This window comes from Patagioenas fasciata, chromosome 17 (genome assembly GCF_037038585.1).
Source record: "Patagioenas fasciata isolate bPatFas1 chromosome 17, bPatFas1.hap1, whole genome shotgun sequence".
In the NCBI taxonomy this organism is placed as follows: domain Eukaryota; kingdom Metazoa; phylum Chordata; class Aves; order Columbiformes; family Columbidae; genus Patagioenas; species Patagioenas fasciata.
Genome location: NC_092536.1, coordinates 10,423,022 through 10,442,966, shown reverse-complemented (window position 1 = coordinate 10,442,966; position 19,945 = coordinate 10,423,022). Strand labels below are relative to the sequence as shown.

The window sequence follows — 19,945 nt, the reverse complement described above, 5'->3', positions numbered from 1 at the left end:
AGGTTTACCTGAAACCTAAGAGAAATCAAATCCAATCCGTCTAGCTGCTGCTAACACCTTGAAGCCAGAAGTCCACATTAGTGGACTAGTGTCATCAAGGATTAAATAAGTAAATTGTTTGTTTCCTTATCCTTAATTTCAAAATAATTCAATGTTCTGTGTTTAATACTCACTGTGCAGCTATTACGAAGGGCTTCAAATTTACGCTGGATTTCATCTCTATGTGCCTAAAGAAGGTAAGAAGTTAATCATCAATTTTTCATACATTAGAATTTGAATCCAACAGCTGTTGCTAAACAAACTGCAGAACAATCTACCGGCAGGCAAAGTTCGCGAGGCAGATGCTGCGGGCTGTGAAAGCGCTCTGCAGTGGCAAAGTATCGATTAGCAAAGTCACAACCTACTTAATCAAAACACACTTACGCTCCCAACTCTGAACCACTTCAGAAAAATGTACAAACTTGAGAACTGAATTATGTAAAAGGTTCCACCTGAAATGGTCACCAGAAGACATGTCAATGCCATGGTAAGTTTGTACATTCTTGACATTTAAATTTGGGTTGGTCCACATCCAGATTGGTATTTCACATCAAATAAACACTGCATACAATTTAACGCTTGCGAAAAGAAACTATAATGAAGTGTGCAAGCTATCGCAAACAGGTCTGCCAATCTACCTGAATCCTACCATAAAGCACCATTTAATCCCAAGCATCTCAAAAAAGCAGTGATGAAACATGACAATCGATTCTTCGGAAGACAGCATCCAAAGTTCGGAAAAGTGCAAACACTTAATTAAGAAGGCAGTATTGCATGCACCATTTTACCTCCTAATTTACAAGCAAAGCATGACAAAGCAAAAGCTCTTGTTTCAGCCTCATGGCCTCTCTCAAAATTCATCAAACATTTAACTAGTGTCTAGTGTCATATGTTATCTGAAAACTTAACAAATGAAAGGTTAGGGCCCTGGCACATCCAGCTGCCTTTTTTCATTCGGAACATTTTCCTTAGAGCCAAGAGACTAAACAGGAAAAAACTGTTCAGCTAAGTCAAATATGAGAGCTAAAAAGCTATCTTAGCACAACAGGCAATGTGAAAAATAAAAAAAGGATATTACAAAAACCCATAACAGAAGTACCCCCAAGCCCACCGGACTGCACTGTCTTACAACAGCTGGCCCGACAGCCCTACCATTGCCCCAAATTAACTGGAGCAATAACTGAGTGCACACAGGGCATAAATATTCATCTGTTTCACTGGTGGAGTAGGGTAAAGGTCTCAAGCACATCGCCATCCCCTGGGCAGTGATATTAGTTGTTATGCAAAGCTTTCAGCTGGGAGGGGACCGCCTCGGATTTCAGCAAAAAAAGAAACCAATGCCATTTTTCAATTCAGTTATTCTTAAACCCCGGTGTTGCTGCTCTGCTTTCCCAGCACGTACCTGCTTTAAAACAGCTCTGCCCTGTTCTCCCATTCTGCCAAAGCAGCAACATGACACAAGCACCTATCCCAGCTGAGCCCCCACCCCTTCTGAAAAATAGCAATGGCAGAAATATTCGGGACAGTTCTTTGATCAAATGCCCCTGGAGCAAGAGAATGCACATTTTCAACACTGGAAATGAACTGGACTGGAAGGTCATTGAAGACCTCACTGGGCCAGCTGGTAGCAGGACACGTACTTCTGCACCCTCTCCCCCCACAGCCTTGGGAATCTTCTATGAAGGAAACATTTCTTAGCATCAAGCAGTTTGAAAGCATTGTTTGAAAGCATCTTTTTATGCTCAGCAGACAGCAACCAGCAGCATTAGAATTTAGCATTCCAGTTACTTGGAGTGGGGGAAAACAAAGGGGGAAATCGAACTTTTAAACTTTTTTTTCTTTATATCATTCACACACTTCACCAGAGACTGCAAGACACACATGACATTTTAATGAAATAAGCATCACAATAAAATTATGTGCTAACAACACTATTTTCCTAGGACTTTAAATAAATATCCTCAAAGCAGGATAACTCATAGGAAAAAAAAAAAATCATCAAAACATTTATGATCATCAAGTACTTTCAAACTCCTGATATATTATTTAAATAAGTAAATCACAGAGTAGAACTAACAACAACAACTTCCTATGCAACTTTCACCTTGTCACAAAAGTAATGATGTTCTTGCAAACAATCAATCAGTTTTGGCAGCAATGAGCCACTGCTAGGAAGCATTCATATGGTTAAAGATAATAAGACAGACAAAATGTGACATTTTAGCCATTCCTGCCTCTATCATGCACAATTCATGTCTAGTTCTGAAAATTAAAAAGTAAATAGTATAAATTAATTTTAACCTCTTCATGAAACATGCAACTACAAAATTCTAATCTGTATGTATAGCTCTTAATATGAATTTTAAGGCTCACCGTGAGAGCTTGAATCTCTTCCTCTGCCTCAGCTGTGGTCTCCTCCAGTTCAGTTTTGGCTTCGCGGAGCTGGTTCTCCAGGGCTGTCCGCGCAGCCTGCAGCCCCGTGATTTGAGACTCCCGCTCCTGGAGCGTCAGCTGCAGCTCTGTCAGCTGCCTTTTGAGTTCCAGCTTTTGTTCTTCGTGCTCTAGACTAACCTGAAGAAAGAAAAAGTAGCATCCAAACGTAAGTTACTAACCAAGAAAACATAGGTAATGTAATCTGAGACCTCACTTTAAGATTCCATTGCTGTGTCTATCCCACAATCACATCTTGACGGATCGCTTAAGTCACTGAGAAGTCAAGGATGCAGCTTTGTTTACTACCTAAAAACTACGGGTTTGCTTGAAAAAAGGTTAAAAGCAACCTGGCATTTTGAAACAACAATAAGGGCACAAGAATAGTTCCAGCTGTGACTCCAATATCACATATCAACCATTGATATAAACAGGATAAAAGTTGAAGTAGTTTGTGATGTGAGAGAGCAACTACAATGTATTGAGTATTGTCCAGGCACAGATGAGGAGTGAGTTGAGAGTCTATGGGTGAAAGTTAAGGGGCAGGCTGGCAAGGGTGATACTATTGTGGGTGTCTATTACAGGCCACCAGATCAGGGTGAGGAAGTTGATGAGAGCAGCCTCACAATCACAGGCCCTGGTTGTGGTGGGGGATTTTAACTTCCCTGATGTTTGCTGGAAGGACTACTCGGCCAGCCAGCCACAGTCTAGGAGGTTCCGCCAGTGCCTTGACGATAACTTTCTTATGCAAAGGGTGGAGGAGCCAACAAGAAGAGGTCATTGTACACAGCTGAGCTTTTATTCTCTACCCCATACCTACTCTAGCTGAACAAATTATACGGATATTGTACAAAAACTATAAATACGCTTCTGGGAAAGCAAGATGATCTAAAGGTCTAAGAATGACAAATCCTTAGTACTTACTTTGATCTCCTTCTAATGAGCAATTTTTTAAAAAAAAAAAACTTTTATTTTTCACTCCCTGGAGAAAAAATGTACTGTTAGACCAAACTGAATTAATACACCTTAAAATACTATTTTTTTAATGACACACAGAACAAAAATAATGTAATTCTACTTCTCGCTATAATACTCAAAATGGGGTACATTCAGATAAGTTTGTTTGGATGAAACCCAAGTTTTCACCTCTCGCAGCCTCGTCTCTAACTCCAGCAGGCGGTTCTTGTCAGTGTGATCTTGGTGACTCATCTTTTCCAATTGTTCTTCTAATTTTCGATTCTGGGCCTCTAACTTTCCAGCTTGTGTTTCCAAGTAGAACTTCTGTTGCCTGAGCTCTGAAATCATCTCCTCTTGGGCTTTCCTGATAGGAGATAAGCACAAGTGACAAGCCCAAAATGTCCTTAACATATGTCCTTTCACTGAGGTGACATAAGGAAGAATATACAAGGTTCCTGTTAAGGAGAATAATTAAGTTCATAGCTTAAATTTTACATCCCAACTAAAACCCCCTCTCTATTCCTGTCTGCAAAAGATCCACGTATTCACCAACATATGCCCAGAGCAGTAAAAATCCATGTTTGCATATTGCACAGAGAAATCAGTCTTGTACACTGTCATCTACAACAACATTTAAGCTACAGTTCATTCTTTTCATTTCACCAATTCCTTGTTACATGTTTTTCTACACAGGAAAAATAAAAGCTAAGAATAGGTGCCTTCACACAATATATTTCCATGAGATAAGAGAAGCCCTATGGTTTCGGATTAGGGGGTGTAGTGTGTTGCGGGTTCTTTTGCTGGGCTTTTTAAAGTTGTAATGGACCTACAACTTGACCTACATTGAAGTGCTTTGTTCTCTGATCAAAGTCTTAATCTACAAAGTGAACAAATATAATTACTTGTGCTCCTACAAATTTTGAGAGCTGGTAACAATTAATTATTACCATAAGAATTACCATAAAGGAAGGACTACTCGGCCAGCCAGCAACAGTCTAGGAGGTTCCTCCAGTGCCTTGACGATAACTTTCTGATGCAAAGGGTGGAGGGGCCAACTAGAAGAGGTGCACTGCTGGACCTCATCCTCACCAACAAGGAGGGTCTGGTTCAAGCGGTAAAGGTTGAGGGCTGCCTTGGTTGCAGTGACCATGAGATGGTGGAGTTCAGGAGCTCATGTGGCAGGAGCAGGATAGCAAGCAGAATTGCAACCCTGGATTTCAGCAGGGCAAACTTTGGCCTTTCCAGGCAATTGCTGAGGGAGATCCCATGGACAAGGTTGCTTGAAGGGAAAGGGGCCCAAGATAGTTCGTCAGTGTTCAGGGACTGTTTCTACCGGACACAAGATCAGAGCATCCCAACACATAGGAAGTCAAGGAAGGGAGCCAGGCGACCTGTGTGGTTAAACAGGGAACTGCTGGGTAAGCTCAAGTGGAAGAGGAGAGTTTACAGATCATGGAAGGAGGGGCTGGCCACTTGGGGAGAATATAAGGCTGTTGTCAGAGGGTGTAGGGAGGCAACTAGGAAAGCTAAGGCCTCCTTAGAATTAAACCTGGCGAGAGGGGTCAAGGACAACAGAAAGAGCTTTTTTCAATACATGGCAGATAAAACTAACACCAGAGGCAATGTAGGCCCACTGATGAATGAGGTGGGTGCCCTGGTGACAGGAGATACAGAGAAGGCAGAGTTACTGAGTACCTCAGAGGTCAGTACTGGGACCTATATTATTCAATATAATCATCAATTATTTGGACGAGGAAATAGAGTGCACTATCAGCAAGTTTGCTGATGACACCAAGCTGGGAGGAGTGGCTGACACTGGAAGCTGTGCTGCCATCCAGAGACCTGGACAGGCTGGAGAGTTGGGCAGGGAAAAATGTAATGAAATATAACAAGGGCAAGTGTAGAGTCTTGAATCTGGGCAGGAACAACCCCAGGTTCCAGTATAAGTTGGGGAATGACCTATTAGAGAGCAGCGTTGGGAAAGGGACCTGAGGGTCCTGGGGACAGCAGGATGACCATGAGCCAGCACTGGGCCCTTGTGGCCAGGAAGGCCAATGGCATCCTAGGGTGTATTAGAAGGGGGGTGGTTAGTAGGTTGAGAGAGGTTCTCCTGCCCCTCTGCTCTGCCCTGGGGAGACCACACCTGGAATATTGTGTCCAGTTCTGGGCCCCTCAGTTCCAGAAGGACAGGGAACTGCTGGAGAGAGTCCAGTGCAGGGCAACAAAGATGCTGAAGGGAGTGGAGCATCTCCCGTGTGAGGAAAGGCTGAGGGAGCTGGGGCTCTTTAGCTTGGAGAAGAGGAGACTGAGGGGTGACCTCATTCATGTTTACAGATATATAAAGGGTGAGTGTCAGGAGGATGGAGCCAGGCTCTTCTCGGTGACAACCAGTGATAGGACAAGGGGTAATGGGTTCAAACTGGAACACAAAAGGTTCCATTTAAATTTGAGAAGAAACTTCTTCTCAGTGAGGGTGACAGAACACTGGACCAGGCTGCCCAGGGAGGTTGTGGAGTCTCCTTCTCTGCAGACATTCAAACCCGCCTGGACCCCTTCCTGTGGAACCTCAGCTGGGTGTTCCTGCTCCGGTAGGGGGACTGGACTGGGTGAGCTTTCCAGGTCCCTTCCAACCCCTGACATTCTGGGATTCTGTGAAAAAGAAAAAAAAAGTCTTTCTACATTATTTACAATTCCTGGAATCATGTCATCATGCATTGGAAAATTCTGCCTCATAGTGTGCTTTCTACTTAGAAGTCTCACAAAGCTCTTCATGTATTAATGAATTAATATTTTAAGAAGTTCAGTGTGAGATAAGCTGTTATTAATCCTATCCCAGAGAAATTATGTGGGTTGCCCAAGATCAAATAGGAAGACTTAACAAAAATAAATAGAACTTAAGTCTTCTGACTCACATTTATATGCATTGCACACAAAACCACCTTTTCACCTTTTCTCTTTTCTTAATTTACCTCTACAGATTATTGCCAGCCACAACTGTCAAAAGGTGTTATTTCACTTCCTACTGTTTACTGGGCTATCTTCTCAGGAACCTCATAATCATTAGTTTCCTCAGCTACTGATGGAATAAAAGCTGCAGAGTTCCCCTCTCCTCCAAAGGGTTTAATCACTAGTTCTCCTCTTCAAACATGCTCAGATTAGCTGGAGCTGTTGCGGATCCAAAATATAGTCCAACAATAGATTTATACATTTTCACCACCACAATTCACAAAATAAGCACAAATTCATTAGCTATCTGTCTGCACAATAAAGCAATCTTCTCTTACAATGTTGTTAATTCTGTACTATCTTCTACCAACCCTGCAAAATTGTATTACTTGACAACATGTCTCTCAATAATCTCATCTAAGTCGTATGTTAAAACATTACTATATTTTTTCTTGTTTTCTCTGGATCTCCAGTCAAGTGCCCGGATCCCAGAGGATGCACCCACTCTGTTCAGCACCAATGACTGTGACCTAGACCTTGCATATGCTTCCCAGGGACATGTTGAGACAATACTCCTGTTTTATTTCAGACTGAATGTAAATTACAGCTTTTGCCGCCTCAACAAACTCCCTGGGATATTAACTGGAGGTCATCTGGAGCATAAAGAAACGCAATTAAATTTCTCAATTATTTCTGTGAATATTTTCAGCTGCTCAGGCTACAGTGATTTGCCAGATATTTGAAATACAAAAAAAAATTGGAGCCATTACATATTTGGAGGCATAATCAGCACTGAAAAGGGGAAAAAAAAAACCACCCAAGCAACTCTTTGCCAAAATTCATCTTTGCTTCATTCTATTCAATATTATAGATGAATCTATCCAAGCGCTTCCCACACACTCTGCCCGACATCACATCCAGCAGCTGATGGACGCTGAAAACCTTTCTGCAGAGAGCCAGAGCTGATGACTCTCTGAACTCAGTGAGCATATATTGCTTTAGCCCCACCTTGCAGGTCATATCAAACAATCTGCGCTTTTTCCTATACTTGAAGTAGAATGCCTTCATTTATGAAGGAAGAACATCAATTTAAGGAATCACAGCAAAAATCCAAAGTAAAATAAAGTTATGGCATACAAAGAGAGCTGACACAGAAGACTTCCTCTGTGTTTAATAAACAGAAGTTCACCACAAGAACAATTGCTGATTACACAGTGATTCAAGATGCCATTAGGTCTTGACCTGTGGTATACTCCAAAAACACTGAACTATTACACCGACCATTGATGAGAACTTGAGAGGCAATATACGAGAAGGCAAGAGAGAGAGATGCAAGTGCTAACTGAGCCAGGACAAAAACCCAAATGAATTGAAGCAGAATTCTGAAACTGAGCTGGAATATCTCCTGCTTCACATTACTCCTGCCCGTTTCAGTAGCAGAACATCTCACTCTTGCAATTGGCAATTCAAAAATATGCAGAAAAACTCCTGGCTTAAAAATCTGCTTTTCCTACTTATGTTCTCACCCATCAGGGCAGAATGGGATGTTTGTGAGAGAAAGGTGTTTAATGTTTTCAATTTCAGCGTCATGTAACTGCCACGGAGACCAAAGAAAATATAAATCTATTAGCAATACATATGTTCAGAAAAGGAAAATATGCTTCTCCAGAGGTATTTTAGACTTTAACATCATTAGTACTCATTTAATATGTTTGGTAAACCTGCACAAAGCACGAGCCTTAGGAAAGGCTCCAAAGCAAACATTGTAATACAAACCAATTTTCCTAGTCATGTTTGAGGAAACACAGAATCTGCAGTGAACCACAACTATGTGAAGAACAAACATATTTTTGCACCACTGAAAAACAAGCAGGGAGCACAGCAGGCCTGCAAAAAAGAGCCACTTTTACATTAAGAGAACAGATCTTGCTGAGAACTGTTTAGCAGTGACCAGTGTGACAGCAGTCGCTGTACTTACATGTTCCTCTGGGTAAAGAGGCTGCTATTTGCTGCCAGTTTATTGGCCTCAGACAATTCCACTATTCTCTGCTCCAGTGATCTAATCTTCGAATCCATGGCATTGATCATCTGAAACAGAGCAATGTGCCTTTGAGACTGCACAATAGAAGGAATTATACAAACACTGTTTTTAAAAAGTCTGAACTTTTTCTGGAAACAAAAAGAAGTAAAAGAAAACCAATCAAACAGCCAAAAGAGCATCACAGATGCAATTACTGGAGCTATTTACAACTGCTTTCTACTGCTTTTATATTAGGAGAAAGCAGCCATTATATTATCAATGCACAAAATGAGGGGTACACAGTAAGCTACCTGGCTATTTTTAAGAAGAAGAACACACCTTGAATTAAAAAATGTCTTTTAAAATCAGTATTAATCAGTGGATTTCCTTCAAAAGAGCTCAGAAGAACTACAAAACCTCCAACAAGATTATCTTGCTTGAAATCAGTGTCTCAGAAAGCTACTCTTAAAATGCTTTGATTTCCAATTCAACTCCACGTACCGCCTTCTGTTCAGCCAGGACTTTACACTTCTCACGTGCTTCTTCTTCATGTCTTCTGAGCATATTCTCAAGTGCTTCCTTATCTGCAAGATCTTTCTTCATCTGATTTTCCAACACCTAAATGAAGACATTTCTTTTGTCTAAATTATATCTGTTTCACTGGGCAAAGGGCAAGCAGAAAGAAAATCATCAAGAAAGACAAAACTTTTTTAAGCAATTGATCATATCTCAAGCAAAATTAAACCCAAGATGCAATTGCATTAAATCCATTGAAGAGAAAACTCCAAAACAGAACACTCTCAGCTACCTCTGCAGATTGAACTTAACGATGGAATTTTAGAAAGACATTGAGATACTGTAGATTTTTTTAATTATTATTTTAAGTCATATAAACTCTGTTTAAGAAATATTCCAGACAAATGCAACAGGAAACAGAAAAACTCTATACTCCAATCTGTATAGCAGAGGGAGTAAGGAAGTGCATGTGCTTTGGCTGCCCTACCAACATGGCTCAGAAGTCATTTGTAAATCCCCTAAGTATGCGTGAGACCCCATGAATTCTTCAAGTCAGAGACATCAAGAGAAACAATTAAGTAAAAGATTTCTTTTTGTGGCATGAATACCTGTCATTCGGAACAGAACTAAACTGTTATTACATTTAATGTTAGTATTTTTTTTTTTAATGTATGTTATGTGTGTATGTCCAGAGCCCTAAGTCTGTTGTCAAACTGAAAGTCATTTCCTCCAAAGACAAGTTTTCAAAGGCACAAAGTCTGGACACCACAGGATATTTTTTACTGTTCCAGTTACAACATCCCATGTCCTCTTTCACACCTTTGAATCTCTTTCGCCAGCTTCCCGATTCTTCCTCCTAAACCCTGTATCATACGTTCCCCCGTAACACGCTGGTTCTCTTTTGCTTTTAATTCTTTTTTCAATCCCTTTCCTCTTTTCCAGTTTTCAATGTCACCACTTCTCCTTTCCCAACATCTACCTCTGATCTTCCTATCGCTCTCATTACTGATTACCACATACTCTGGTCTGCCAGGAAATGTTCTTATTTCTCTTATTTTGTTTCATATTTCTCTCCTAGAAATTCCTTCTCTCCCCTTAAGTACTATATCCTGTCATAATTATGCTGAAATGTAGAATTCAAGTCCTAGGTAAAAGTACCAGATAGAGGTTGCTGAAAACAGATCATGCTTAGCAGAAACAAAGATTGTTACAAAATGCATTTCCTGGCTGACATACTGCAGGTTCTTCAGAAAAATCCTCAGCCAGTGCACATCCTCCTATTTTCCAATTTGTTTTTCCTAATTTTAGATGGTGTCTATGATTCTATTTCTGTTTGTTAAAGTCTTATGCTACCCTGGAAAAGACAAAAAAAAAGTGGGCAGCTTCTGTGGCTTCTTGGCAGATGTTACAGCTCCAAGAAGATGGAATTTCAGAAACGCTCCAGTATTTACTGAATTTAAAACTTGCAGGTAGGCTCTGTGAATACTCTCAGAAAATCAGCAGCAGGAACTGAAAGCTTTTTCAGGATGTGAGACACAATAGCAGTAAGGATTATCTAGTCAGCAATAGTCAAATTACAATCAACAACTGTCTTCCTATAGTTCTGACTTCAGCTGCCACCTGTTTAAACGCAGTGCTAAACACTGACCAGGTACAATGGCATGGACTAGAACAGAAAATTATTCCAATTCCACTGAGCTCTCTAACCATTTCAGTAGTGGTAAGCAAGAAGGTAACTCAAAAAACAAAGGATTCGGAGTCTAAAGGCAACTGGTTTTCCCTGAACTCATTCTACCCACAAAAGCTGGTAGGAAGATGATAAGAAGATATTTTTACTTTGAGTTTTTCCTCATAGAATTGTTCCTTCTGTTTCAGCTGCAGCTCCAGATGTTGTGCTGCGATCTGAGCCTCACGATGCTTTTCTTCCAGCTCCTAAAAAACAGCAGAGATTCATATTCAGACACAAAGAAGTAGCAGGTGCTGTGTTTATGTGTTACATAGGTACCAAACATCCACTCATTGTTTTTACCCCTTCACACTATAAAAATCCCAAGACCAGGGCTGTCATAGTAAAAAAACATTATGAGAGCTGTACATTATCCATTTTAAGCTTTGCATATTGCTGCTGGCCCATCTACTGTACAGCAGATACACCGTTAAAGACAAAGATTTCTATTAATACTTCCACTGTAAGAATCTCCATTTCCCACTAAAATATTCCCAAAGATGGGCCAAGGTCGTTTTGTGAAAACAAGCAGTTATAAACACTTTAGAGCTGCAGTGGCATCACAGGAAGTGCAGATCTATTTTCGACAAGGTCTCTCATTTGTTTTCTCACAGAAGACCTCAATAATGGGGCACTGCTGTCTATTCTTTTCATTCTGCATTCATAGACTGGGAATAGATTTCACTCTGCCATACTCCTCAGATGAATATTGTCAGAATAACTATTTATAAATTGCTGGGGAAATGAACAGTGCAGGATGCAATATGTACGGTAGAACATACCAGAATATTTTTAACCTCTGTACTTCACGTCGGATAGTTTGAGCCATGCACTTCAAGGACTTAAATAATTTTGTATTTCATAAGCTGGCTATTTCTGCTGTCTGACTATTTATTTACCTACAATCACCTTTCACAGGACATCTTGCAAGAGCTGAGTTTAGAACTTTATGCTCATTTATTGACATATTTGCCACAACAACAATTTCCTTAGAACAAGAGGCAGATCCAGCTCTGCCGTTCTCTACCTTTGGGTTGACTTTTGCACAGACAAGTTCAGGTTTTGGGGTGCACCCAGGTCTCTGTCTGCCTTCATTACTGCATAGCACAGGAAAATATCCTGATATTTCTACTTCAGTTTTTTTCATTCTTTTTTCTGATTGTCCTCATCTTGAAAATACACAAAGATTTTTTTGTTCCAGTAACTGCAATAGGCCGCTTTTTCCAGAAGTGCGAATCAAAGAGGAGGTTCACCAAAAGTAGGTCATCTACAGTGCCGAGTACCCGACACTTCTGCACAGAATGGAGATTGCTGCTTTCTGCAATTGAAACATGTCTCCCAGCAACAAGAGGGACAACTTACCTCCCCCAGAAGCCCACACGTTTCAGGTCCTGGCAGAGAATCAGACAATCAGATCAGGAGCAGCTTCAAAGCTACCAGCATCAGACTGCTCATCTTGTAGCAGAAGCTTCACCGGTTTCTGCAGTGGCACTTAACAGCCAGTGTGGGCTCAAAAAGGTAATCTCTTACCATCCCAGTTCTCACTTACTATTCTCTGTGTAGCGATAACTTTATTAGCCTCATAGCAATGATCTACACATTCAAGCAGTAACAAGTATCTTCTCTACCTTGTTTCTCACTTCTTATTCAATTCTCTACAGGCAGACCAGCAGCTACTTCTCAGGTACTGATGGGTGTACATGAAACCAATGCCTTTATTCAACAGCTTCCACCTTATTCAATGCAATTCTGTATCTTCAGCTCCCTTTCACCTTTCTATTCCAGGAAAAGTCAAAAGCGTACGAAGAGATCAACTTGGGGGAACGAACAGGGTAGAAATGGAGAAAAAAAGAAAATTATAACCCTGTGCTCCCAGATCAGAGCTGCAAGGAACCAGCAAAGACTCTCTAGGATTATTTCTTAAACACCTGTTTGACTTCTTTATAGAATTCTTTCGTGTCTCTCCAACATTCTGTCAGAACTCCATGGAAACTATCTATAAGAAGAGCTAAACATGTCGCATGGTGTAAAACAATTAGCCGATATTTCTGCACTCCCTTCCAGTTTTTCCTCCACAGAGAGAGTAATCAAAGCCAAGGAACAATCCCCAAATATACACAAGAGGCTTATGAAACAATGTGAAGTTTTACGCTATTTCTAAACATAAAGTTGGCTCTGTGCCCAGCAAAACCAGTCTCCCACTTACCATGCAGTCATGTCATCAAAACAATTTGAAAGAAACAACACTACTAAAGAACTGATTCTACCTTTTCTGGAGAGCACTCAGGCATTCTGATGCTAAAGTCTACCTTTGCAGCTATTACCCTTGACATATGGGCAACATAGAGAGAGAACTCCTGAGCAACACTAAATTAATTTGATTATTTGATTGTCCCACGGAAGTATTAGAAACAGTCTCTGCTTGGTTCACTGTCGAGTGACATACTAATTCACTATAAAGATTTAATAGGTTTAAGAAGGACAGAAACAAGAAACTGCCAACAGAGAAGTTATGTGGGTGAAAATGGATTCCTGACAAATATTATCTTTGGAGATGAACAGTTTAGATGACTAATTTCCCTCTGCTTCAAAATGTAAGCATTTCAAGTAGATCTAACCTCTAAATTCCTTTGCAATTTAGTTTAAAAGCTAGATATCACTGTGTTTATTGTTGAAGCATCCTGCCCCAAGAATGCTTTACTTCTGAGACTATCACTAGGTAATTAACTTAAATATTACTAAGTTGACTTAAAAGTGCTCCCACTGAGACAACTAGAATTTTAAAGTAGTACTAAAACTAAAGGTACAGGATTGAAGTTGCAACTAAAGGTGAATTTGAGCACTTAAGCTTTCTCTAGGACGACTGGTACAAGAAACAAATCCCTTTATTCAACAGTTTCCACCTTATTCAATGCAATTCTATGTCTTCTGTTCCTTTCCTAGCCCTTTCTTACAAGCTCTTACCCTTTATCTTTCATTTTCACCTCTGCTCACCAGAATTTTTTCTGCCATCTGTTGAATCTGTTGAGATTTAGTTTGAATATCTTCCTTTAGACGGTTTTCTCTTCGTTCCACGGTCTCTAACCTCTTCACTTGATTCTCCAAAGAATGGCGCCGCTCCTGCAGAGCAATCATGAACCAACTCCGCATTACCACAAAGCAACAAGCACTTTCCAGAAAAAAGTCCGTGGAAGCAGTCAATGTATGGTCATCTTTTACATGTGAAACCCTCATCATGCCTCAAATCCCTTATGCTAACCACACGTCCTTATGGACTCTTCACTGAAAATAAAAAGTCTCGCGGTTTTCTTCAAAGAAACACATGGTTTTTAACTAAAAATGTGCTAATGTCTAGCATCACTTTCACATGAATAATTACTACAGGAATACAAGCTGTTCACAGCCATCCAGACAAGGGCTGCTAAACTGAGACACATCCCAATAACTAATTTACTCTAGATAGACATTCTCCACTCACCTCCGCTTCGAGCAATTTCTTCTTCATGCTTTCGTTAGAATCTTCCCGATTCTGCAGTTTCTCTAACTCCTTCTCAGCTCTCTCCTTTGCTTGGCGGATATTCTGAAGAAGTTCAGTTGCCTCTGAGCTAGCTTTCACAGCCTGGAGGTCCAAAGAGGAAAAAAAAGGTATTGTAAGAAGAACACACACAAAAAAGCTTGGTATGTGAAAGTTCATAACCTTGAGATGGCCAACATTGTGAATAAAATTGCTACAGGACTTTGGCCTAGCAGTCTACAATTAAGACAACCTATTAACTGTCATAGTTGAGACGGACAAACAACATAGACCAAGTTCTTACAGGATGAAAGTAGTAGATGCCATTTATTGCCACAAGTGCATTTTTATACAGTTTTACCAATTCATATGTCTCTCCGCTATTGGTTACAAGTTACAGGAGTAACATCCCATTGGCTATTTTTGCTATCATCAATGTTTCTCTTTTACTCCCTTCTCTCTCATGGGTACATCCTTAACATCTCCAGATACTCCTTTACTCCCATCTTTCTCATGGGTAGGCCTTAATATCTTCAAGGCTAATTTCTGTTTCCATGCCCTCCGCCAGGGAATCCAAGGACCCACCGTAGTCCCACAATAAACATGTGGAAGAACCCGAATTCTAACTTCTGTTACACAATTCTATTCTGCTTCACAAAAAAAAAAGAAAATCCAGGGGGTCTATATGCTTGTCTTGCCATACTGCAATTTTCTAACTGTCTCTGTGTACTGGAAGTAAAGTCTATCCCCAAATTCAGCTCCAGTTCTTGGAAAGAACTCACAAAATACTCCTACTAAAATGTTGGGAGAATAACCTGTTGGCCTATTGACATAGTTTTGACCTCCTATATACATTCTAGGTTTGAAACACTCTCCCAGTGGATTATTACAACCCCTTTCTTTTCTGCTGAAAGGTCCCAATAAGAGAAGCTCCCCTACTGTTCTTACAACGGCTTAAGTGACAGACTGACCACAACTGCAAACATTAGATATTATGTACTTCTTTCAGCTTATGTTGTTAAGGTATTTCAATGCTGTTGTGAATCCTTATCATACAACATTTTTACTGCAAGCAATTAACTGGAAAGTGATTTTGCAATTAAAAGAGAGTATACTGGGAGATTAAACCAAGTCCAACATGTATTTTTCTAGTGAGCTGAAAACATCTGAACCCTGTCTTCAGAAGCAAGGGACCAGTGCGTTGCATTGGGAATACCCAAACTGGCCTTTTAAATTTGAATTTCTCTACGCTACTCCAGTTCTGACTCAGCTTCATTTGTAAAAATAAACACTGTTGACATGTCTTAAGAACCGAAAGCATATTGAGAACACCAGTGACTTCAGATACCAGTTCCCACCCCCTTTTCCTTATCATCCCCCATGCTATGACTAATTCTATTTTTGAGGATAAAACGAAGTGCATCCCTCCTCTGTATTAAGGTTTCACTGGAAAATCGTGTGGAAAATTCACTTTCACCACCCAGACATTACCTTTGTCAGCTTTTCCTGCAGCTCCTGGATTTTGGCCTGCTGCTCTGTATTGATCTACAGTTAAATACAAAGATGGGGGGGAAAGAGTGTTGTAAAACCAAAAAGGAGAAAATACTCTCTACTTATGATACCATAAGTATACTTCCCATATACTTATGATACCATATTTTAATTCATTTTCAAAAAAACTTTATTTCTCCCTATATATTGCAACACACCAAAATGCTTCTTGGCAAATCTACTTTCATTTTACTAACTTCTGGTTGATTTCATATTTTGTTCACCATGTAGATCTTTCAGTGGGAGAAGGCTGAGAATTCCTTTTATTTTTTATTTACTCTTCTTTATTCATAAAGAAAACCCTTATGTATCCCTAACCTAACTCCAAGCTCAGATGACACATGCCAGTCTGTCTTTGCCTAGCTTCAGAACACAATCCATTAAGAACAGGATATCCAGACATAGCTTTATATTAAATCAGAAAGAACAGTGAATCCCACCAAGGAAAATATTTTTAAAAAATAAAATAGGGAGGGATGTGAAGCTGTACATGCCACTGACGAGCCAAAGACACTCTTGGTTTCTGTGCATAATATGAATGACAAAGGAGGCCAACTCCAGCACACTGAAGTGTGAACACACACCTTCTCCAATTTGCAATACAAGTCTCCTGCTTCATTTTTTCCTTGATCTTTAACCTGTAACTTAAATAGAAAATATATAAAAGTCTCAGGAAAAGTTGTAGTACACTGGTCTTCTATCCAGTCACCTCATGCAATTTAAACACAAGAGTTACACAAAGTATAAATTACATTATTTCAAGTGTATGATTGAAAACCACTTTGTATTAGTTTGGTACAAAACACACTAATCTTCAGAGGACACAGACAACACGTGTGTGTCTGTGTGTGTGTGAAACAGCACTAGAAATTCAATAATCAGTCCCCTCTCCCGTGAAGCCTAAACTACCTTTTGCAATTTGTTGTGACATTCAGTAGCTTTACGTTTGAATTCTTCAGCTGCCAGTCGGGACTCTCTCAACTCCGATTCATAAAGATCACTACGCCTGCGAGCTGAAATAAGATCCTCTTCTAATTGGTTCATCATCAACCTCATTTCTTCTACTTGAGCTTGATACTCCTGTAGTTGTGGTGGAAGGGAAGGAAAAGGTATCACATTTTAGAGGCAACAGGGGAAATACTTGGAGTAGCAGATCCCACAATGCTGACTGCAGGCAAGAGGCACATTTAAGAATATGCGGAATAAAAATACAAGATAAAACAATAATAAATAAATAAAGTAACATATCCATAGTGGTCTGGTTTGAGTATTGCCATTTTCAAGTCCATCCCTCATAAAAGTCAATACATAGACTTATGGAGGCTGGCTTCACAGCCATACACACATCTACATACAAGTGATAAAAATTACTTACATTTCTAATTTCTGAAACAGAAATGCGCCTTTGAGTTGACGTCTCTACTAAAGGCCCAGATGCTCCCTCAAGATACATTTTCTCAGGCTGATAACATGACAGTTAGCCCAGATCCGCACAGCTTAGGTAAAAGGAAAGAAGGAGAAGCAGAGGGGAAGCGTGCAGTGGCTGCCGGCCAGCGGCTCTTTGCTCTTGACAGAGTTAAAAAGGAACATACTGCTCTGTACAGGAAACAACTCAAAATCAAATATTAACTTAGAAACTATCTGTAAAACTCACATTGCCCATAAAAGCTATTTCCTTATATAGGCAGAAATAATGATTCCCCATTCAGGACACTACAAGATAGGGCATTTGGATGGGGAAGGTGGAGAAGTAAAAAACATTTGATGTGACTATCTCAATGAAACGGAGTAGTCAAACTGAGACTAACTCATGAGGTTGGTTCTCATATCTTTACTGGAAAAAATGAACTTCATTCTGTTTATTTAGTATTTACTAAGACCTGTAAGTATACATTTTATAAAGTTACTCTAAAAAAAGAAAAGAAATAATGAAGCTGAGAACAAGTAGAAAACATGCACATCAAGAGCTAGGCAAAAAAGATCCTGAAAGACTGACAGTGGGGGAGTTTATCTTATCTTTCTTTCCATTTTAATATCTTGCAATACGCCTGACTACCCCCATATTCAAAAGAGTAACTGTCTCATGACAAAATCAGGTTTGTCATCACTCCTTCCAGACAGCTGTCTTCAGTTAGACAAGTGATTGCAGGAACACTGACCCTCATGTCAGCCCGTGATTCTCTAGCAACATGGAGAGCTTATGCAGATGTCCCCCTGTTGGAGCGAGCCCAGAGGAGGCCACGAAGGTCTCAGAGAGATGAGGCACCTCTGCTGTGAGGACAGGCTGGGAGAGCTGGGCTTGTTCAGCCTGGCGAAGAGAAGGCTCCAGGGAGACTGGGATCAGTGCCTAAAGGGGACCTACAGGAAAGCTGGAGGGGAACTTTTTACAAGGGGAGATAGTGACAGGACAAGGGATGATTGCTTTAAACTGAAAGACAGGAGATTCAGATTAGATATAAGGAAGAAATTCTTCCCCACGAGGGTGGTTAGGCCCTGGCACAGGCTGCCCAGAGAAGCTGTAGATGCCCCATCCCCAGCAGTGTCCAAGGCCAGGTTGGACAGAGCTTTGAGCAACCTGGGCTGGTGGAAAGTGTCCCATGGCAAGGGGGTTGGAATGAGATGATCTTTAAGGTCCTTTCAAGCCAAACCATTCTATGATTCCAAGACATTTGAAGAAGCTGGATCATTAACAGATTGCTTTACTATCCATTACGAGAAGCATGGCAGAATGGCTCTTCAGTTTGTAATCCCCAAATTGGTTCTCCAGTTTGTAAGGCGGACAGGGGACCTACTCCTTCCAGTTAATCTCCCTGTGAATGACCTTATTTTCTTGCTAGAAAGAATTAGAGCCTTTTTATAACAAACACAGTTGTGAATAAAAAAGGCAGAACAGTTTGAAGGAATACACGCTCTGCTCAGAAATCATAATTTGTTAAGATTTCCTTTATATCAGCAAGCACTTGACCAGAGAATTACAGGTATGACTACAGTTGCCACTGTGAAAATGAGTGTTTGGGAAGGGAGGAGAATGGGGAGGGAGAAAAGAAGGAAGAAGAAGAGATAATTAGTAATATTTCAGTTTTTCTTGTTTCTTCACAATTGCAAGACTATCTCTGAATAAATCTCATGGGCAGGTCAGAGCAACTGGCCACATCACTCAAGGCGACATAACTCTTGCACATGGATTGATCACCATTTAAAAACTATCAAGATGTACTTAAGTGCATATTAAGGGACAGGCAGAGCTCAGGGCATGTACCTGAAGCAAAACACTTCAGGGTAGCTGCATCCAAATGAGCGGGCCTTTCAAAAAATACAGATTCCGATTTGTTGCTAGTTCACCCATTCGTACGGGTCTTCATCAAGTAAAAACCAGAACAGAGAACAGAACACAAACACACAGCCCCCCATCCCCAAAAATACCTGGGGTTAAGCTGAACCTACAGTCTTGCCCTGAAAATACCAAATGCCTAATTGTTGGGTTTTTTTGAAGATTCTGACCTGCTGATAATTTTACTCGTTCCCTCTCAAGCTTCAGGTTTTCAACAGCAAAACTCTAAGGGACTCTTCCATCTCACCTCCCAGTTCCCTCTGACTTAAAAAATAAGGATCCATGTCTTTAATGACCGAGATCTACCTGCTGCTGTGAGTCAGCAAAACCACCTCTGCAGATTTTGTTGCCATGTTCTTGCACATGTGTTCCAGGTAGCTCAGAAGACCACAGAATCACAGAAAGTTAGGGATTGGAAGGGACCTGGAAAGCTCATCCAGTCCAGTCCAATCCCCCTACTGGAGCAGGAACACCCAGCTGAGGTTCCACAGGAAGGTGTCCAGGCGGGTTTGAATGTCTGCAGAGAAGGAGACTCCACAACCTCCCTGGGCAGCCTGGTCCAGTGTCTGTCACCCTCACTGAGAAGAAGTTTCTTCTCAAATTTCATTGGTTGTCACGGAGAAGAGCCTGGCTCCATCCTCCTGACACTCACCCTTTTTATATCTAAACATTAATGAGGTCACCCCTCAGTCTCCTCTTCTCCAAGCTAAAGAGCCCCAGCTCCCTCAGCCTTTCCTCACACAGGAGATGCTCCACTCCCTTCAGCATCTTTATTGCCCTGCGCCGAACTCTCTCCAGCAGTTCCCTGTCCTTCTGGAACTGAGGGGCCCAGAACTGGACACAATATTCCAGGTGTGGTCTCACCAGGGCAGAGTAGAGGGGAAGGAGAACCTCTCTCAACCTACTAACCACCCC

General features: G+C 40.8%; 1 protein-coding gene across 12 annotated transcripts in view; it reads right to left on the bottom strand.

The window, feature by feature from the left end:
* CIT (citron rho-interacting serine/threonine kinase) overlaps positions 1–19,945 on the bottom strand; it is a 72,699-nt gene that overhangs the window by 23,600 nt on the left and 29,154 nt on the right. For 7 of the 12 annotated variants that reach the window (XM_071816225.1, XM_065851791.2, XM_071816228.1 and 4 more), the window contains exons 14-24: positions 16,609–16,779; positions 16,284–16,343; positions 15,640–15,693; positions 14,113–14,253; positions 13,629–13,754; positions 10,745–10,840; positions 8,894–9,010; positions 8,351–8,460; positions 3,616–3,790; positions 2,413–2,610; positions 174–227 (exon numbers count right to left, since the gene is read on the bottom strand). In XM_071816225.1, the coding sequence (XP_071672326.1) occupies positions 174–227; positions 2,413–2,610; positions 3,616–3,790; positions 8,351–8,460; positions 8,894–9,010; positions 10,745–10,840; positions 13,629–13,754; positions 14,113–14,253; positions 15,640–15,693; positions 16,284–16,343; positions 16,609–16,779 (1,302 nt within the window). The remainder of the gene's footprint in view (positions 1–173; positions 228–2,412; positions 2,611–3,615; positions 3,791–8,350; positions 8,461–8,893; positions 9,011–10,744; positions 10,841–13,628; positions 13,755–14,112; positions 14,254–15,639; positions 15,694–16,283; positions 16,344–16,608; positions 16,780–19,945) is intronic. The other 5 variants (XM_071816227.1, XM_065851793.2, XM_065851795.2 and 2 more) reach the window with 2 other exon arrangements.